Below are 19,671 nucleotides of genomic sequence, written 5' to 3'. Positions count from 1 at the left end.
GGATAACACGCTCGAGGTTTGCTCGAGTAAATTTAAATTTACTGCGCTCCACTGCTACAAGTCGGTTGCCTGGATGCCAGCGCTTCCATACGGCAGAGACTCGCGTGAATCGAGTCACCCTACTACTACCATGTTTATAGATCCACGTTGCCCTACTCCACGAGCGTTCCAAACAGAACGGGGAACCCATCTGGTGGAACCTTTCGTGACTATTGCCGTTTGATTTCTTAAATGCCGCCAGGAGTGTGGGCAACAGCAGGCGACGGCTTTCTGCAGTTGATGTAGTATTTCATTTGCTATCGCAGAAGCCAAGCACCCATAAATTTAATAAAGGAACACTGCAAATATCAGTCATGTATTGATTTTATGCCTAATATTTGCATAATGTCTTGTTTTTCTTCAACAATATTGATAAGTATGAACATTAACGCGGGACTTAGGAGTTTAGATTTGGCTGTGGGCATATAAGACTATTGTGCAGCATCTGCTTTCCTTTGGCTTGCTGGCTGAATCCGGTGACAGGCAGACAGACAGACCAAAATTTTCCGTTCAAGTAGACCAAGAAAAACTATCGCCTTTAAAAGCTAGTGAAGACCATCAGCTCCGCCGTTAGAGTTCACTTGTGGAATGCTCGTTCCACTGATTGTTAGAAAACCAGCACACCAATTCACAGGAATAGTGACTGAACTGAAGGCAGTCTTCATTGACACAGCGAAGCAAGGCCTACGTTGGGTGCTTGGAGGAAGGGTGGTCAGGTTACACAGTACTATCACAACCGTCTTTGCGAGCACTCCAGCGGGTCAGGTGAAAGGGGGCTCTAGCACAAGATGGCCTATTAGCTTTGCTGCAAGAGCAAGCACCGTCAGGTGTTATCTTGAGGATAATGAACTACAAGTTCGAGATGCCACTAATTACACGTAGGGTGGTTCGTTTCCAGGTTATGCATATTTATTAAAATCCGGTGCTATTTTCTAAACTGAAAACAGGGGAGAAATGTGGTTTTTTTTGCAAGACCGTTCCACAATTCAGGTTTTTTTTTTCTGGTTAAATGGCCAGATATACTTAGGAATACCCAGTTTATTTTATCGGAAGTTATCACGAGCTTCTTAACTCGAACTCATTAAAATTGACACGTTTTTCACGCTGGTAACTGGAGTTTTCTAGCAAATACTCTCCAAATTTCTCCTCTCTCGTGAAAGTCTACGCTTCTTTCCCGTGCAAGTCTGTGTTCACAGCAAGCGCAACGTACCTTCAAAATCATGTTACACCAACTAGCCCGACATCAAGCGTTACTCTCCAAAATTTGGTGTTTGTTGGTGAATGAAACATTTTATTCCCGAAAAGCTGGTCATAGATTTTTTTGCATACATCATCATCTGCAAGTGCAACATGTCTGTCTTCACTCGAGAGCCGTCCAATCGCTGAACGCACCTCAGCTGGGAGGAAGTTCTCTCGACATCGCAGCTCCCATTAGCTGGGCACAACAATGCCAGTGCAGCACTTGCCAGCCCGGGGTGGCGAGCGGTAGTCGTGCCAAGACGAGACGAGTTCAAAAGCTGTGTTTGCGGGGCTTGCCTCCAGCAAGTACTGGTGAAGAACAGCAAACCGTCGGCGCACAATTGTGGATACAGCTACTTTGAAAAGGTCTATGTGGGGGAAAATCTGGTTTAATCCCATTCTCCCAAAATATGTTCGGGGTGCAAAAAATCGGGTAAATTCGCATTTTACTTGAAAACGAATGACCCAAATTGCACGCCACAACTTTTGTGTGCTTCATTCACACAGCTTGCAAGGAGAGATGATAATTGTGCTGGGCTCCACCCGCCTGTAGCGAAAACGCTGCAACAAGAACACCTTGGGCTGCAGGATCCCTGTGCTCTGCGTCTTCTGCCTGTGCGGTGGACACATTTCATTGGGCCTTGGTCAGTCAGGTGTTGCGCCACCAGTGGGCCCAAACTTTTATTATTTTTCTTTGTCACAAATGAAGCTCGCATGGAAGGCTGTTCACTCGAGCGGCACAAGTTGCAGCGGTTCCCCAATTTTCTTGTCCAAGCTCTCCAAGTCCATGTACTCCTCTAGAAAAAGAGTACAATTGAATTGAATTTATTTCCCAGAAACTGGTGCGGCTTCCCGGGTAAAAGCTGCCTTAGCAGCTTGACAAAGCCCCGGAAACCACATGCAAGACAGTAGCTGCAAGCAAAGAAATTCTGATTACTTAATCACGTAGAGTAACACAAGAAGCATAAAATACAAACTTTAAGAAAGTATTACAGACAATGAGGCGTAAGCTACGTACGTTAACAAAATGTCAAAGATAACAGTGCATCTACATTCTTCCTACAGGTACAGTATGAGGAGTAACAAATACTAGTAACGCTTTATAGCAATCACAAAGAAAAAAATGAAATCTGAACATAAACGTTATGACCAAACACACAAGACATACCTAAATTATGATGTCGCAATTGCAAGTACAGGATAGCAAAAAAAAAAAAAAAAACAATAGAACGAAAAAAAAAAGTATTGAAATGTCAGTCCATCCGAGTGAAAAACCTCCGTAGTTCTTTTTTGTTAGCTATCTTTGTATGCCGATATTTATTGAGTAATAATGGGAGATTATGAGATAACGACTGCCACTTATAATTTGTTTGGAAATGAGGCATATGCCATAAAGCCGGATTATGCGTGTTTATTATGGTGTTATGATATGTCAGTCCTGCTAGTGATGTTAAGAAGGAAATCGAGGATGTTAATGAAAAAAGAATTTTATGTAGTAGACAGAAACTATAAAGAAGGTCAATTCTGATAATATTGTATATTGCGGAAAGATGCTGTGTGCTGTGGGTACGTTCAATATTTCCGACATAACGCATCATCTTCTTTTGAAGAACAAAAAGCCTGTTTATGCTACTGTGCGTCGTGGTCAAATAAACTAAGCTGCAATAACTTACCTGTGAAAAGAAAAGGGCATAAAAAATTCCCTCGCACTTCCCCGAGGGGGAGAGTGTGTAAGTGCGCATGCACGAGTTGAATTTGCGCGGGTCGGTAATGTTCGCGAAAGAGAGATCACACACACACACACACAACTACAAAGAAAGAAAGATGCATTTATTCACAGACACCTATTTGTGTTGTCCTTGTACTTGATTGCTAGAGCGGATCTCAGCTTTGAAATTTCGTGTCAGTACTCCTTTAAGCGGGTGCATTAGCCCTTCTCACGCCCGATTCCTGGCCAATCCCCCACGTGGGTATGTGCCAAGTAAGTGGGAATGCACGGGTGATGCGAAAGAATTCTTCTTGGCCAATCGCCCCAAGTGGGTATGTGCTAAAGAAATTAGGAACTCTTCTTGGCCAATCGCCCTAAGTGGGTATGTGGTGCGGATCGACGGACGGCGGTGGACGTGTGATTCAGGGTCGCTTAAGAAGTGCATTCGCACTTAATATATTTGTAGCTTAGCCTTTAGCGGAAGAAGACCTCTACAGCGAGAGACCACACCAGTAACCAAATAAAGAAAGAGAAACCGAATTTCATACTGTGGAACAAGGACTACACTGCAAAGACGCATGGTCTTGCATAGTGGAAGTGGTATGCGGACTACTGGTTCTGTAATGAGAATATAAAGCAATGAACGGCGTCAGGCAAAAAAATCTCAGAAACGTCTGTTCACATGCTCGACAGCCTGGCCGTTTCGTTTCGCCTTCCGATGCGCATTACTCCCACCGGCCACAGTTCCTGTGGCAGCTTTTGTTCCCACAGCCTCCTCCTCCTCCTCCTCTGCGTGCACCTGTCGTGCGACAGAGCAGCTGCTCTGGCGACCCGTGTTCCAGCGCCAGGGGAACCATTTCACTTTGCAGTGCCTGCTCTCTCCTCCCAGTGGCAGCCGTGCCAGCGCTGTGGGCGCTCACGCCGACAGGCCAGTTTCTGCACCTCCGGACATGCGTGTCACAGCACCAGGCCATTGCCCTTGCGAGCACGACAACCCAAGGTAGAACAAGCAGTGTGCTGGCTGCTGCAAAGGAGGGCCTTGGACAGAGGCGAACGACGGGTCGTCGCGCTTCTGGGGAACAGGGCTTCGGTACCTGGCGCTGCGCATCCCGCTTGCTTGCATTCATACTGCACACGTGCAAGACACAGGCTCCGAGGCCTGGTTTGAGTCTACCGCTAGGGACACATTTGCCTTGAGAGAGGTGCACCACGAGCGCCCAGGAAGAACCACCCCTACACGTCGCAAACCCCGTGGACAACCGTAAGGAGGCGCACTGATATAACCGGTCCTGCTCGTCGAGTGCTCCAGCCATTCGGGCCTGGGTGGCTGGCTGTGCAACTCGCTTGTCTCGGACACTGGACAACAGCGTGTGCAAATGAAAGCTTGCTCGTCCCCTCTGAAAGGTCGTCCCCACTTGCGGTGCTTCGGTCATCCGTACTGAGCATTTTCGTTTACAGAGCTAACCAAACTTCCTTCAATAAAACGCACGCTTTACCACGAAACTCCGTTGGAACACAAATGAGCAAAACTCAACCATTTGTTGTTTCCAGCAAACAAGGCTAGCAAAACAAAAAAAAAAAAAAAAAAAGAAAGAGAATAAAAGGCACTCTTTTGTAGAAAAAGAGTTGTGTATGACTGAGTGGAAAACACTTTTTGATAATGTTTTGGCTACTGCAGCCACCTTTCACTGCAGGTGGATCCTGCAACCCAGCGTGCACAGACGATGCACCGCAGACACTGAATATTGCCTGGCCTCGCTTTATTCCACGCTCCCCCATGTGGAGAGCAGCCACAGAGCTTCCCGAGCAATGCAAGCCCGGGTCCTCCCAGTGCGAGCTCACCCATCAGCAGGTGGTCGTCCGCAATGGGCAGGCGGGGCAGTGCAAATTCCGGAGCCGCGGAGGGGGGGCCGGCGGGAGCTGCCTCGTGCTTCTGGTGCCAGGCGACGCCACACACGTCCCCCAGGATGGCCAGGTGCTTGTCGTCCAGTCTGAACTCGTCGGGGATGTCGAAGAGGTGCTCTGCTGGACGGGGCATTATGGAGAGAAGCTGCAATGGCGCACGGCCAACTGAGGGCCAACAGAACTGAAGGAAATACACACATAAGGTGGCTGGTGTCCAGGGAGGGCCAGGCCGCAAAAAAATAGCTGTGAAATGTTCATCTCTGCGAAAAGCTTGGAAACGCGTTCAAAAGGAACTGTAGGACCATCAGCAAAAAGGAATGACGACAACGATTAGGCTTAAGGGCCAAGGCCACCGAGGGCAAGGGGCACCAGGAAACGTTAACGAGAGGGGCTTGGAGCTAGTGGATATTAAAGTTTGTCAGCAAGAGTAGAAACACAAGGAATCAAAGGCAATGAAAATGGCTGGTGTATAGGGCCCGTTTGTGTTCATGCATGATGTGAAATCAAGGGTAAAAAGGGAATCTGTCAGAACTTAGATGCATTTAACAGGAAACATGGGATCATCTCCCAAAAAGTGTGATTGGTGCAATGGAATACATTGCCTGAATAGTTCCCCGAAGTGTTTGCGTTGTGTTGTGTGTGCCTTGCGCTGGATCGGGATGTGGATTACGGACAGTCCCTCTCCACACCTGCTACACACAGGGGTCTTGGAGATCCTGTGAGCAGGTGCGAGTGTGTGGCCTGTCCGTAACCTTGCTAAGGCAACTTCCGCCACTCCATTGTGCGGATCAGCTGCGTACTGTGCGAAGTGTGTGGTTTTACTGTATGCAGTTTGTTGTCTGCCTGCTCTCCCCACTGCCATGTTTTACGAAGTTGTTGAAGTTAGCGCAGGGCACCGTTGTCATGTCCACCGTGTCTCTTGTCTCTCAGTGCAGCCCTCCGCCTCATTTCTGGCGAACCCAGAGCCACTCGGAACCCGTTCACATTCGGGGCACGTGCTGGCATAGAGGTCCTAAGAACAACTGGCCACACGATTTTGGGAAGGCCTTTGGGATCATAATGCATGCACAACGCTCAGTGAATCTGTCCAAATAATGGACTTAGGAATATGATGTTCAACAATTGATTGATTGTGGGGTTAACGCGCCGATGCTTCACAGGCAATGAGGGGCGTCGCGATAGAGGGCTCCAGATTAATCATGACCACCCGAGAATCTTTAAAGGGGCCATGCAGGCAAAACGCTGGCTCATTCGAAAGATTGCCTCACTAGAATCACACTGACACCACGTTGACGTAAACTTCGCTCAAATACGCTATATAACTAGGAAAAAAAGGAACGGCCATGCGACCCACTAGCTCATTTCCCGCAACAGAACCTATGATGTATTATGCCCAGCTGTGCGATTGGCTGAGGCTGGCAATAGGAAATGCAGGTTAGGCAGGGCTTATAAGCTTGCCGAACGAGCTATCTGCGCTTACATTTAGGGCGCATTCTTTTTATAGCGGCAAGAATTGCAGGGTGAGCAATTAAAGTTACAAACGATCACAAACACCGAAGCAGTTGGTGCAATACTTTGCTGGCTGACACTGTGTAACACAGCCGTCGGACACATTGGACTTGTCTGACAACACTAACCAACTGACAAGCGGCACGGTCACTTGCATGACCATGTTTGAGTCATAGCTCACGTTCTAGGAAACGATTAGTATGAACCCCATTAAAAAAAAACGGCAGGCACAGAAGTTCGGCCAAAAGAAAAGTGCGAGCACTGGCACTCGAGTGGTTTTGCAGTGCCATCTATGAAAGTGAGCAATAAACCAGCTAACCAAACGGCCACCTGCGAGACTGCAGCAGCTCCGGTCAGTGGGCTCTAGTTTTAAGGCCCTGCACTGGACGAGTCATTGTCGACATCACAAAAAACACACGATTTGGCGGGAGAATTGTAATTTTGGCTTACAAAATGCTTAGTTTCTCAGTGAACAAAGCATCGTTCGCTGCCGGGAAACCACTGGGGGCACTAGAAAACACTACATCTTTTGACTAAAACAAACTTGTATTTTGTCTGCATGGCCCCTTTAACGTCCCCCGAAATCTCCAACACGGGTGTTTTCGCTTTTTGCCTCCACCGGAAAAGTGGCCGCCGCAGCCGGGAATCGAACCGGCACCTTTAGGCTCAGCAAGGGATGTAAAGAGAACATACCATTAACAGCCCAGTCAACACTGTATGAATTGCTACAGCCTCAAGGACAGTGTTAAAATGATGCTACGACATGCTACACATTTTCGTGCAACAATGGCCACACCGCCCGAAGAGTGCGAGCAGCCATCCCCGTCCTCTCTAAATGCCACATACCAACTATTAAGGAAGTCTGTTTACTATTAAGACGAGTTTTTCGCAAACACATGACGCCTGGCTAATTAGAATGCAGTATCTCATGCAGCAGGTCAAGATTCTTAAGGAGGCCTCTACAGTTCCATTGAACAATGTTCTCTCTTCCCATTATAATTCGTGTCAAGAGCTACTAGAGTGCGTGTTTATGTGGTGGCTTTGTTGAGTAGGACGTCGCACCCCTTTCGGCGCGCTACAACGCACGCAAGAACAGTCGTCGGGTGTTCAAGAGTCACCGATGTGCTGTGCTCCTTGGACTCGGCACCGCCAAGGGCATCAGGAGCGCCACGGGTGGCACAGGCGGTGCAGCGAGGGTTGCAAGCAGCACTGCTCCCGACAGTGCTGGTTGCCACTGAAACTGCTGCAGTTGTGGCAGGCGGCGCGGCCACACGTTGGGCTGCTGGAGGCAACCCAGTGGGGCGGAGAACAGGTCAGCCTCGCCGACCTGGGCGGGTCGCCACCGAAACCAGGCAGGACGCACCTCCCCGTGGGGGGGAGACGCACATTTCTTCTGCGCCTCTGGGAAGGAGGTGTTCTCGGCGTTTCCATTTTGAATTTTGCACACGTTTGGGGGTAATGCAGGTCCCTGGCAATTGCTGCGTGTAAACTGTTGAGCCTCGCAGAAGGATGGTCATGTAGCACGCATTTAGCGCAGGTTATTCTTGCGCAACAGGAGTCAGTGTCGCTGGCACATCATACAGCGCCGTGGGTTTGGAATGTACTCGTGGACAGAACAGTGAATACAGCCTGCATTTAAGCATTCTGGTAGTTCAGGATTATGCGTTTTGAGTCACCTCTTTGGCCGCCACGCCCTCCTCCTCGAAACTTTTAGGCAGGCCAGCATCTGTTTCCCACCCTGCGAGCTGTTCAGGCTCTGCTGGGGCGTTGACTCTGACGTCCAGTTCAGGATGTGGGTTAGGGCAAGGAGGCTGATAACTTGTTTGGTGTCGACTGACAGGGATTTCTCCTGCCCTGAGCCTTTGAGCCTGACACTTTTCGTCTGTGATGCTTAGCAGGAATAATACGGACAGTGAGGCAACAGACCTTGCTGCGTCAACCGACTTGACCACAAGGAAGCGAGAGTGGTTGTCTGGATCGGGAAAAAGGGTGGCAGAAAGGGGTGTAAGCACTTTGATGCAGCTGGGGTTTAGAAAATGCCATGTGCCATAGTATAAAGCACGTGACTGGGGTACTTTGTGCACTGACGGCCAGTGAAATCCCCCTGCCGTAGCTTGGCCAGGGCTCTGATGGCCACCATTTGAGGCCTCTACCCTCCACTTCTCAACATGTTGCCACAGTTGGTTACAGCTTATGTACGGGGGCTTGGGGTGTGTGGTGTCGCCAACACCATCACCGTGAATACACAAGGTGCTTCGTGTGGGCAGGGGTGAGACAGCTGAATCAGATTTCGGAGCAGTTTTTGGAGCTACAAAATCTCGATTTGGGAGCAGAAGAACCTTGATTTGGAGCAGAACATTTATTAGTCACCTTAGGAGCCAAACAAAAAATCAAATTTTTGGCAATGCATGGGAGAAAAGTGCACTTTTTAATCAGTTTTCAACGTACATAACACTGAAACTGCCTTTCAATAAAGTTTTTTCTACCAGAGTATCACAAGGTATGAACTGCACTACCTTTTTACAAACCATTTTGAAATTTTTAGGCTCTATGCATAGATAGCATGGAGGGCCGTTGAAAATATCTAATTGAAAAACTGAGCAATCCTAAGGCATTTTCATTATCATGTGAATGCCGAAGTTGTTATTTTTGTAATCCCAGACACAGCCTTACGCACAAGTGTAGAGCCACGGCAAAACTTGCGCAAAGCGAGGTGACAGTCGTCGCACCCCACCAGCCCTCCCATTTCAATCCTCAAAGCGCACACTCACTATGATCGTAATTCGAGTAACGTTGGTATGTTCAGCCGTCTCCCTCTTGGCATTAAATTTCACTTCAGATAAATGAACCATTATTACTAGCGTGAAATAAAAGCCCATCCCGCTATTGGACCCTGCTTGAACATTTTGCGGCGATGTAGCCTGCGCCGCTACTTCTGCAGCGTCGATCGTCCCATTCCCACCGCTCGCAAGCTCACTGTCAAAGGGAGCAATAACTGAGCGTTTGATAACACCGCAATGAGTCCCAAATTTCACTTCAAGCGCGCACCAACCTCACTTTCAAGGCCGACACACTGCGAATTCGCGGGCGCCATGTTTTTGATGAACTGCTGTCCAACGTTTACAGATACTTTTAGAAAAAGTACCTATAAAAGTATCTATACTTTTAGAAAAAGTATCTATAAACGTTGCTCCTGTCCTTGGAGTTCCGCAACCTCCCGCAACAGATCAAACGACTAAATGTAAACGCAGCCACCCCCATAACTAAAACCAAGGTAGAAATCGGCGAAGAGCACTCTGCCTGATCCACAAGCAACTGCTTCGCCCGGTGGCTATGTTTTCATGTCTTCACCACACCAAGATGGCGGCGCCCAGTAATGTCGTTCCTGAGATACGGTGCTCCAAAGCTTGCCGTTTTTTCATCAACTTGCACAAGCAAGCAGTTTGACGCCTCAGTACACATAAGTATTTTTTCTACAGGACTTTGCAATAGTTTTCGATGGGAAAACTTTAAAGGGGCACTGACACAAAAGTTTAGCATCTTGTTTTTTTCGTTGCGATAAGTAGCTAGTGACCTACTTATAACCTGTAGAAACCTCATTTGCTTCAGCGTGCGACGGTTGTTTAATTAGAGGGATTTTAAATGCGGCCAGTCGCAGTTTCGGTTTCAGCGAGTGCCGCGAAACGATGGATTTTGTGTGAACAAAGCTGACCACGTGACCGTCGGAGGGATATCACAGAGCAGAGCCACCATAGCACTGTCGAATCCGCATCGACGGCAGTTTCTGCGAATGCCCCCACGTACTGATCTCGTGAGGCGCTTAATTAAAAAGCGACCGTGGAAGTGACGCAGGCGCTGCGAGTGCAAATGCTACCGCGGCTAAAGAAGGACGCGCGACGCTCGAGGCGGTGGGTGGCAAGACGCGCGCTGGGAGCAGCCGGCCGGTCTGCCTACAGGTCCGACTACAGATGTGTTCGGCTCAGCACTGCGGCGGATATTCGAGTGCCGCTCTCGTAAGCGGTGCAGATGACAATTTTTAATGCAACCCGCCATCGCATCATTAACTCCTTTCTCATTTAAGCCACTATGGTCGGGACTTGGGGACAATTTCGTGCAGCGGTAACAAGCTATCACTCGAGCTACCTGCGCCGGCCTGGGCCACTTCGCGGCCGTGGTCGCCGCCTGCACAGCGACCGTGCGGCTAGCTCAGTGGGCTTTTCGTGCCTCCGGCACGTTTTCGCATCCAATGGTAATAAACAGTAATAGAAACAGAGTGCCTGGAATCGCTGTAGAACTTTGGTCGCGGCCAGCTGCCCGATTAGCTGACGAAATCACGGCGCCTCCGCCGCCAACGATCGGGTCGTTCGTTCTCGAGAGCAGAAGCTCCGCCCTCCGGCCCTCCGATTGGAGCGGCGAGCCGGGCGAGCCCGCGTAAAACGCCGGTAGTGCGGAAGCGGCAAACACAAACTCGTGACGTGTTTGGATGTTGTTTATTTACAATTGCGCGTGGTCCTCTGCTGGCTGCTCGGTTGCGTTTCGCACACTTCAAAATTGATTTTAAATATGTTCTAGGCTGTATTCGCCGCTGATATTTTGCAGATGATGTATTTGTGTTCCCACCAATCTATCTCCGACGTTATCTCGCCTTCAAAATTTTGTGTCAGTGCCCCTTTAAAAACGCACAAAATATAACATGTGCAACCCGACATTGTGACTTTTGAAAAAACTATCTCGGGGACACTTTTATGCAGGTTTTTTATTGCATGATCAATCAATTAAACCTTTGAAAACAGCATCACCTTGGGGATGCTGGAAAATAATGCCGTCAGTAAGCATTTTTCCCCACTGAAACTGACGGGAGCGTTAACATCATTGGCTCTCAGACTGTTTTGGAGCAGTTTGGCGCAATGTTCAAGCTTTAGGAGCAGCCTGGCGCAGGAAAACAAATTTGTATCACATCTGCGCAATATGCGCAGCTGTCTCACCCCTGTGTGGGGAGCGAAAAGGAAGGATGGATGTAATGGAATCCGAGTGAAAATGTTTTAACCGCAGGCTCGCCACAAAAGGGGAAGCACTGAAATGCTGGTGCATTGCAGTTGCTTTTACGAGGGTGAGGCAGCAAAATTTTTATCAATTTTGACCGTGCAGTGGTAAAGCTGGGAGGATTGCTTGGACAATGTTTAGAACATCAACATTAGGTGCACAGTAACATAAGAAGGGTTGACTTGTTGGCTTCAGCAGAATATGCCTGCCACAAACAATGCACTCACCGTCGTCATCATTTAGGTGCATCCCCTCCATGTCCGAAACGTTTGCAGCATCTTCCTCGTCCTGCGACAACAGTCACTTGGCATCACTTGGCAGTCAATGTGACTGTCTGTGTCATTGCAAGCACAGAGAGAAGTGGCCATTGCCAGCAGAGAATTCGAGGCTGCAATGGCATTTTTTACACACAGTGAGCTGGGTGTGCATAGAGATGTGCATGTTTTTAGCCTCTGAAGGCAGCGGCGTTGGTTGTGTATGCACTAGACAGCCAACACATTCAATACTAGGGCTGGGCGTCGATCAAAAATTTTAATCCGATTAATCGGCTGCCTTTAATCCGTTAATTAATCGATTAATCGGATGTGCTCATCGAGATAAATAAGGCTTAAAAGACAAAGAATGTTCAGTTTTCCTTGATGGTTGTTTTTATTTTCACGTTGTCGATGCTAGTTTGTACAAATCGTTTTAGACAATGTTAATTCATCCAGTTGCGGAGACAAAGAAGCTCGTTAACATTTTCAGGCAGCAGAGAGTTTCTTTGCTTGTTGACAGTCATCCCAGATGTGCTGAACACACGCTCGCATGGCGTTGAGGCTACCGGGGCACACAGCAGCATTTTTTACAACAGGTGCTAGTTCCGGAAGGAGAGAGCTCTGCACCCTCCACCACTCCAAAGGATCCAGATCGCCATCGGCTACTTCTGCCACAGAGCGGTATAACGACACCTCGCAAGGTGTGCTTCGCTCTTCACTTTCGGCCACAAATTGGTAATTCCGCTTTTTGCGGGGGGTATTGTCAGTGGGCGTGGCGGATGGCTTGGTGGCTAGCTGAGAAAGCCTTTCCCACACATGTTCGCGGCGATCTCTGTCGATGCAAGCGAGGCTCTTGAAGCGCGAATCAAGAGATGTGGCCACCTCGTAAGCACTGTAATGCGGCCACGCAAGGAACCTTTCTCCGACGGAATCCACCAGCATGGCCTTGAAGCGGCAGATAAAAGCGGGGTCACAGTCGTTTGTGGTTATGGCATTCTTGAGTAGCTTCAAGGCAGGGATGAGCACGGACCACATTACTCCGTTACGTACTTGTCTCCTCCTAGGAGTTCGGTCACATCAAGCAGCGGTTTGAGCGTATCCGGAAGCGGCTCAAACATGTCCCATTCGACATCTGTGATGTGCGGAGTGAGTGTCTTGCTGCCAGTCGCGTCTTCCATGGCGTGGTGTAAAGGTTTTTTGAGCTCAATCAGACTGTTTATCATCACGTATTGGCTGTTCCAGCGCGTAGCGATGTCTTGCTGAAGCTCCTTTCTGGGCATACCAAGGTCACTTGCATGCTTTGAAAGAACTGCCTGGCGACTTTAGCTGTGCTTAAAATGACACACAACGCGTCGACAAACCGCAAGAAGCCGTTCCACGCCAGTTACGCCAAACGCCTTCTGTACACAGAGCTGCAAAGTATGAGCTGCGCACTTCAAATTCGGAAAGTTCGCTTTCTCAACCCCAAGACAGATGTTTCGGGCATTATCCGAGCACACAGCTACCAGTTTAGCATCTATGCCCCACTCTGTGACAGCCTCCAATATTTCACTGGCACATTGATCTGCCGTGTGCCGCTCCGGAATGTGTCTCACCTGGAGTGTTGCCGATCGGAGCACACAGTCACCGTCTATCCAACGAGCCGTCACACCGAGGCATAGGCATTGTTGGCCACAGAAGTCCAGAAGTCAGCCGCTAAGCTGATGAAACTGGCAGTAGGAAGTTCCGCTTGGACGTCAGATTTCTTCCTGTTGTATAAGGCGTCCACCCTAGCACCCACTGCACGATGGGACGGAGGCTGGTAGCATGGTGAACCTGAGGCAATTTTTAGAACGTTCGCTAATCCGTCAACAAATCTTAAAGGACGGCTAGAAGACACAGTCCAGGTAGTAAGGGCTTGTGCCATGCTTTCTTCCTTCGTCGTTGAAAGGGGCCTTGCGGTGTAGGCCTCGACTGTGGTCTGCATTTTCTGCGAGGATTCCTGCTGCAGTGGCTGCCCTGGGTGCTTCACTCGCAGGTGGTATTGAGGCGAGCTGACGCTTCCACAGTAGGTAAAAGCCTTTTTGCATTGTGGACAATGAACTTGCTTCGGATGGCAAACTTGGCCCCTACAATTTACTTCAAATCCAAATTTCCCTGCGAGTTTGCCGTTGATGCTGGTATAGCTGTCCCTGTCAGCACGGGCCGAAAACTGAAAGGAGAACGCCACAACCAGGAAAGCGCATGCGCGGAAGGCAGCTCCGTTCCCGGGAGGTCCATGGATCATTGACGAGGCGCAAAAACGCGCGACACGAAAAAGTTCACAGGCGCCAATCTACAGCGCGTCGCGACGTCTCGACACATGCGAGTCCCCACCAGCGAGTGCTGTTGCCCGCAAGCCCATCTCGCAGCTTTCTCGCTGGGAGACGGAGTCTGTTTGGTTGGGAAAACATCTTGGGACGCAGGGTTCGTTGACCAGTGTGCAATGATGCTGGCCAATCTACTCTTCGAGAGCGCACATTCTTCAAATAGCCGCCGCCGATCCCTTCCGCTGGGAGAGTTCCCCCGGGCGGAAACATGTTTCGGTTGAACGAGCCCCCAAAGAGCATTTTCTGCTCAGGGCTGCGCGGCGTCAACAGGACGGCGGCGTCAACCCCTTCGCCTGCGGAACTGACAGTGACGATCTGGACACACGCGCAACGCGGCAGTTGAGGGTGACGGCTGCTAATGGAAAGGAGAAGGCTGCTATGTGGAATGTCAAAAACACACAAAAAAACTCCGAGTCACGCAGAGTTGAGGACAGCAGGCTTTTCTCCCGTGGCACACAAGACGACGACGAAGACGACAACGACGACGTGGAGTGGGACCCGGAGCCCCTCCTCACGTACGGGGAGGTGCTGGAGTGGTACCGGCTTGGCCGGTGCACCGCTCCGGCACCCCACCCGGAACTAACACGACAGCAGGCAGTGCTACTACGCCAACTACAAACACAGTCAGTGATCACGCCGGCGCTTGCGCGTCACGTGTGCCCGGACGTGTACGCCAGTGACGTGTGTAGTGTGTGCGGGCAACATCGCGCAACTCTGGCCCACATCCTGTGGGACTGTGCAGTGCACCCCGTTGAAGCTGCCGACCTCTACGGCCGGCTGCCGGACACCATAACGAGTGCCGTATATTCGACGGACCTGGCCGCACAAACTCTAGCCGTCCAGCAGCTCGAGGCTGCTCTCGCCAGGCAGAAGCGGAGCGAGTCGCAGACGGGGGGGAAAGGGACGAACTCCCGAGTACCTTTCGCGCACCGCTCACGCCGACGCCGGCGGGGCCTAGTCCCGAAGACGTCGTGAACGTGGGTGGGATGTGGAGGCTCTGCGCATCCCGACCTCCCACTCCCTGCTGGCCATAAATAAAGTCTTTCTCTCTCTACACTTCAACCAATTAAGCGATTAAAAAAATTAATCGTGACTAATGCATTAATCGATTAATCAGAAGGTTCATCGACCAATCGCCCACCCCTACTCGATGCCAATTGGCAAAAGGAATAGAACCAGAGTTGCGTAGATGACCCAGAGCCAGGTACCTAACTGAACCTTGCCAACTGCTTACTCCGATGGAAAGTTGCCAAACTGGCCATTCAGAGCAATGTCGTCAAGCAGATTCTCTTGCTGGCACAGCGTTAGCTTCCCCAATGACTGTGCCGACACCAAGTGCACTCACAGCCAGCTCCAAGTCCGAGACCGCCACCTCGGGGGGTAGTTCGCGCCAGTCCGGCGTGCTGCACAGCGGCTCGGCCGGGTGCGGGCCTCCCGACAAACCTGGCAAGCCTGCAAAGAGGCACAGAAGGAGGTCTCCCCACCTGGGCACCAGGCACACGTTTGCCGAACTCCTCGCTTTACGGTGGTCAGTACAGAGCACCGACAGTGTTGGGCGGCTGCTAGCCCGCACAGTTTGCACCGTAGTGACAAGGAGGCGGCTTGCCCTGGCTGAAATCCTCCGCCCCGGGTGCAGGCGGCAGCGATGAGCTGCTGTCGGAGCCACCGTCAACCATGACACCCAGGCTGTCTTCCTCCGGAAACACGTACGAGTCCCCTGTTCGGGAGGGAAGCAGAGAAGCAGCAGTGCTCGGGAAGCGCCCACCAGGGGCTCAGCTGAAACCCAGCCCAGTTAGGCAGGGGGGACAGGATGGCTGAGCGCTGGCTGCAAGCTGTAGATGCCACCAGAAGTAATTGAAACGAGGGTGTGTGAATGCCACAAAACATTTGTCCTATTGGCTCTACGACAGCTGTTGCGGGTTGCTCGTAGGGAGCTCTTTCCGTCAGGGAGGACTCCTCTGAGCGCACGCCAATGCAGCCAGGAGGCAGTTTCCAGCTCCTGTCCCCATTACCTTTGACGGCCCCCCAGCTCACCCGAGCAGTCCAGTGGCAGCTGCATGGCCTCGACAGACATGTGCGGCAGGGCCTTCTTGTCGGGACTCTGCAACAGAGATGGACCACTGGCTGCACAGGATGCTGGGCACCTCGTGAACGTGCAGGGCTCGGCCAGGGAGCAGAGCAGGCCCACGGGGCTGGGACCCTGTGCAGGGGGGGTGAGCGGTGGCACTGGCTCGGTCGCAAAGCGCCTCTGCAGGGAAGAGCAGGAGGAGGCGCACACCCACCTCGGCCACGCTGCTGAGCACAGGCAGTGCGCCCTCCGGCTGGTTGAGGCAGGTGCTGGCCGCAGCACTGTGCACGGCCACGGCTCCTCGCGGCTCCACCCCGTCTGGGCAGGCAGCAAGCACGTCCACCACTCAGGCACGCCGCAGGCACGCCGTAGTGGAGGGCTTGCGCCGAAATCTAACACACACATGGGCATTCTTGCTTTTCGCCTCCATCAGAAAAGTGGCCGCCGCGGCAGAGGGGTCAAACTCTCCTTGTCCTCATGCTCAGCAGCAGAATGCCTCAGCCCCTTAGCCACCGCTAAAGCGGGTCGGCAGCCACCATGGCCGTTGAGGACGTTAATGGCACCAGGCCCGCTGAGAAGAAACGGAGCCCCGTTAAAGGCAAGCACACACCGAGGGAATTTCGCAAAGAGATGCACGGCTGTCACACGCCCCACGCGTCGAGGAAAGCCTGCATGCAAACTGTGCTGGGCCTAAGAACCAACAACGTGGCTGTGGGGCTGCGCTCCTACTGCACCATGGCCACCTTCCCAGCATGCAACTCACCACTGGACACGGCCCGGCGCACAGAGGACACACGCAGTTCGGCCGACTGAAGCTTCCCACCGGGGGCCTGCAGACGGGGGTTCACAAAGGGCCCTTTTCATGTATGCACACACAAAGGTGCCAGCTACGAAGACAGACTGAAAAACTGCAAAAAAGCCATCCCTTAATTGAGAAACATCTCACACCAGCTTTACGCTTGGTGGAGAGGTGGCATACAGCACAAACAAACATTTGCACGCAGGCAGTCTTTTTTCTGTGACGTCAAGACAACCGGATAGGCTCGTGCAATACTGCACACCATCCACTGCTCCAGCTCGTTTCCTCAGGCTGTCACAGCGTACCCGGATGAAGAGGCCGTTCAGCGCACTTTGCACTCTTCCCCGTGAAAAGCAACCTGGCTTTGTATTCAGCGTTGTGAACAAAGTGTCTGCCCATAACCAACAGGCAGCACGTAGCCTTGTACGGCCACAAGGCACAAAGGGAGGCCACAAGAATAGGGAAGGCTCCTCTGCAGGTAGCACATTAAAGGGGCCATGCAGAAAAGTTTGTTTTATTCGAAACATTCCGTGTTTTATGGGGTCCCCAGTGATTGTCCGGCAGCAATGGATGCGCTATTCGCTGAGAAATTAATGAATTTAAGTTGAAATTTTCCTTCTCCCGCAAATCGTGTTTTCACAACGCCTGCCATGAAGTCATGGGGGCAGGTATTCAAACGTACTTCCAGTGCGTCATTCGGGTCTGCAACCTTGCTTACTGTCAGTCTTCCCAGATTGTCCTACCGTACGGAGCCACGGGCCGTCGTCCACTGTTGCTTTGTTTTTGACCGTATTTGCTCCTGGCTTGTTTTTGTTCAGGTAGAAAGTAATCGTTTCGTGAAACATGGGGTATGCTCGACAACAGGGTCATGTAAGACAACGTCACTTACGTCAATCAGCCAGTGTCGTGTAAGAGAACTCCAAAGCGGTAGACTGCTGTGCAGCTTAAAAAAAAAAAAAAAGCATAGTGCACCCAGTACCAACAGCATTGCGCATCGGTACTTCTATGTTTACGTGTATTTTTATAACTTCGATTGTTTTCCCAACGATTCTTACTGCTGTAAGCTGAATATGCACTACACTAGTTCAGAAACAGCTCCTTTGGCAAGCTTATAAGCCCTGCCTAATTTGCGTTTGCTTTTGCAGGCCTCAGCCAATTGCGCAGCTGGGTATGAATGCCATCATAGGCTCTGTTGCGGGAAATGAGCTAGTGGGTCGCATGGCCATTCCCCTTTTTTCCTAATTATATAGCATATTTTAGTGAAGTGTGCGCCAAGAGTAGTGTCAGCATGATTGTATCGAGGCAATCTTTCGAATGAACCAAACTTGTGTTTTGTCTGCATGGCCCCTTTAAGTGGACAGCCTCTTTGTGGCGCCTGAACAAGACAGCCTTCCAACCCTGCTGGCTACAACAAGGCGTGCTGCACCAAGAGCGCCTTTGAAGACCACGACATCCATATCCTAAAATGTTTCGCTCCCACTGGCATTGTGAAAACACGGGCCAGATGGCTACAGTGAATGGCAACTTGTGGCCTCCTGCCATCTGCAGTGGACACAGCTGATGCCTTTGCACCCAAGCAACTCTAGCTTAACACTGCGGACAGCACGCAGGCACACCATGAATTGCAGTCCACTGGCAGTATTTTAGTGACACGTGCTCCTGCGCTTCTCTTCAAGTGCAGATCTGTTAACACTCATCTTTCCGTGCCCTTGGCGATGACACGTACAGACGCGAAATGTGGCTCTGTAGGTTACACCTGCGGCAACATTTTTCGATTGCACACGGCATTCCAGTGCGAGAGCGGGCCGCACTGGCCCCGACCCCCACGGTGCCTACCCTGGTGCAACAGTGCGGGGTGCTGTTGACGTCCGACAAGGCTAGGCGTCCGACGTGACTGAGCACCGACTTGGGAACTGGTTGCGGCATTTCCAGCCCTGCGCAGAGAACAAAGTGTGCCGCACCCGGCATACTACTCACGGGCACGCTAGCTGCTCGCAGCGCGCAAGAACCAGGTTTAAAGTTGAGGCAAGTCTTGTGGAGGGGAAAACGCTCATGTCATCCCAATTTACACCACGGTATATCTGCCTGGACTGAAAAGAGTGTTCGGTGCATGAACAAAGTCCGCAGAAGAATTTTCGCGTTGCCGAGCCTTCTGTCCGCAAGCATTTCACCTTACTTGGAAACTATGAAACTCCTTACGCCTCTACTGAACTCGCGCAGGAGTGAAATAACACAAAAATCCTAAGGGCGAGTCGAACTACAGGTCGGACACACCGGAATAATCTAGGTGGCAGAGGCCAGTCGCCCGGCAGTGCACGTACGCCACACCGGACGGCTCTTGCAGACGCCGGCGAGACGTTGCCGTGAAAAAACGGGGAGGCAGAATGGCACAAATAGCGCGGAAACTCACCGGTGGTGGAAGAGCTGTCCGAACGCGTCTTGGGGCGCCCCACACTGCGGAGGCTACTGAGGCTCGCCGTTCGCACCGGCGAACTCATGGCGCAAACGCAGCACAGCACTGCGTCGCTCGCACCACGGACAGGGCGTATTTCCACGGCGCCTGTCGGGTGAGCGCCTCTCAGACCACCGTCCAGTTGCGCGAGCTCGCTTGCCACCCTAGCGACCCTAGCCCCTAGCCTGCGCACCGGCGCACCCGTGGCCGATTTAGCGCCCCAATCTACCGCCACCATTTACCTTGCCGCCACTCTTTCAAATCAAACATCCATGCTTTCAAAGACGATGCCCGCCCGGCCCGCCCC

At 51.2% G+C, this 19,671-nt stretch overlaps 1 protein-coding gene across 5 annotated transcripts; it reads right to left on the bottom strand.

Moving 5' to 3' along the window:
• Positions 1-1,923: 1,923 nt before the first annotated feature.
• On the bottom strand, positions 1,924-19,640 carry LOC144151528 (uncharacterized). 5 transcript variants are annotated; one of them, XM_077682613.1, is made up of 10 exons: positions 19,323-19,637; positions 18,749-18,846; positions 16,877-16,943; positions 16,328-16,431; positions 16,080-16,245; positions 15,652-15,762; positions 15,391-15,497; positions 11,671-11,731; positions 4,829-5,011; positions 1,924-2,075 (listed from the first exon to the last, which is right to left on the bottom strand). In XM_077682613.1, the coding sequence occupies exons 1-10, from the start codon at positions 19,600-19,602 to the stop codon at positions 2,005-2,007; spliced, it is 1,248 nt and encodes a 415-aa protein (XP_077538739.1). In that variant the 5' UTR covers positions 19,603-19,637; the 3' UTR covers positions 1,924-2,004. The 5 variants fall into 5 exon arrangements, with proteins under 5 accessions (XP_077538739.1, XP_077538740.1, XP_077538741.1 ...); XM_077682614.1 differs by having other exon boundaries at positions 4,829-5,008; positions 19,323-19,635; XM_077682615.1 differs by having other exon boundaries at positions 16,080-16,146; positions 19,323-19,635.
• Positions 19,641-19,671: the final 31 nt, after the last annotated feature.

Source organism: Haemaphysalis longicornis, unplaced genomic scaffold (assembly GCF_048455015.1).
Source record: "Haemaphysalis longicornis isolate Haplotype H1 unplaced genomic scaffold, Haemaphysalis longicornis Haplotype H1 scaffold_9, whole genome shotgun sequence".
NCBI classification, from domain to species: domain Eukaryota; kingdom Metazoa; phylum Arthropoda; class Arachnida; order Ixodida; family Ixodidae; genus Haemaphysalis; species Haemaphysalis longicornis.
The sequence above is the reverse complement of the archived record's forward strand: the minus strand, read 5'-3'. Positions and strand labels throughout refer to the sequence as shown.

Excerpts from the sequence above, each read along its gene's own strand:
- LOC144151528 (XM_077682613.1), bottom strand. The coding sequence starts at position 19,602 with ATGGTGGCGGTAGATTGGGGCGCTAAATCGGCCACGGGTGCGCCGGTG. Across the intron at positions 16,246-16,327 it reads TGCTCAGCAGCGTGGCCGAG|GGTCCCAGCCCCGTGGGCCT; the intron begins GTGGGTGTGCGC and ends CCCCCTGCACAG. Across the intron at positions 5,012-11,670 it reads GCACCTAAATGATGACGACG|CAGAGCACCTCTTCGACATC; the intron begins GTGAGTGCATTG and ends TGCCCCGTCCAG.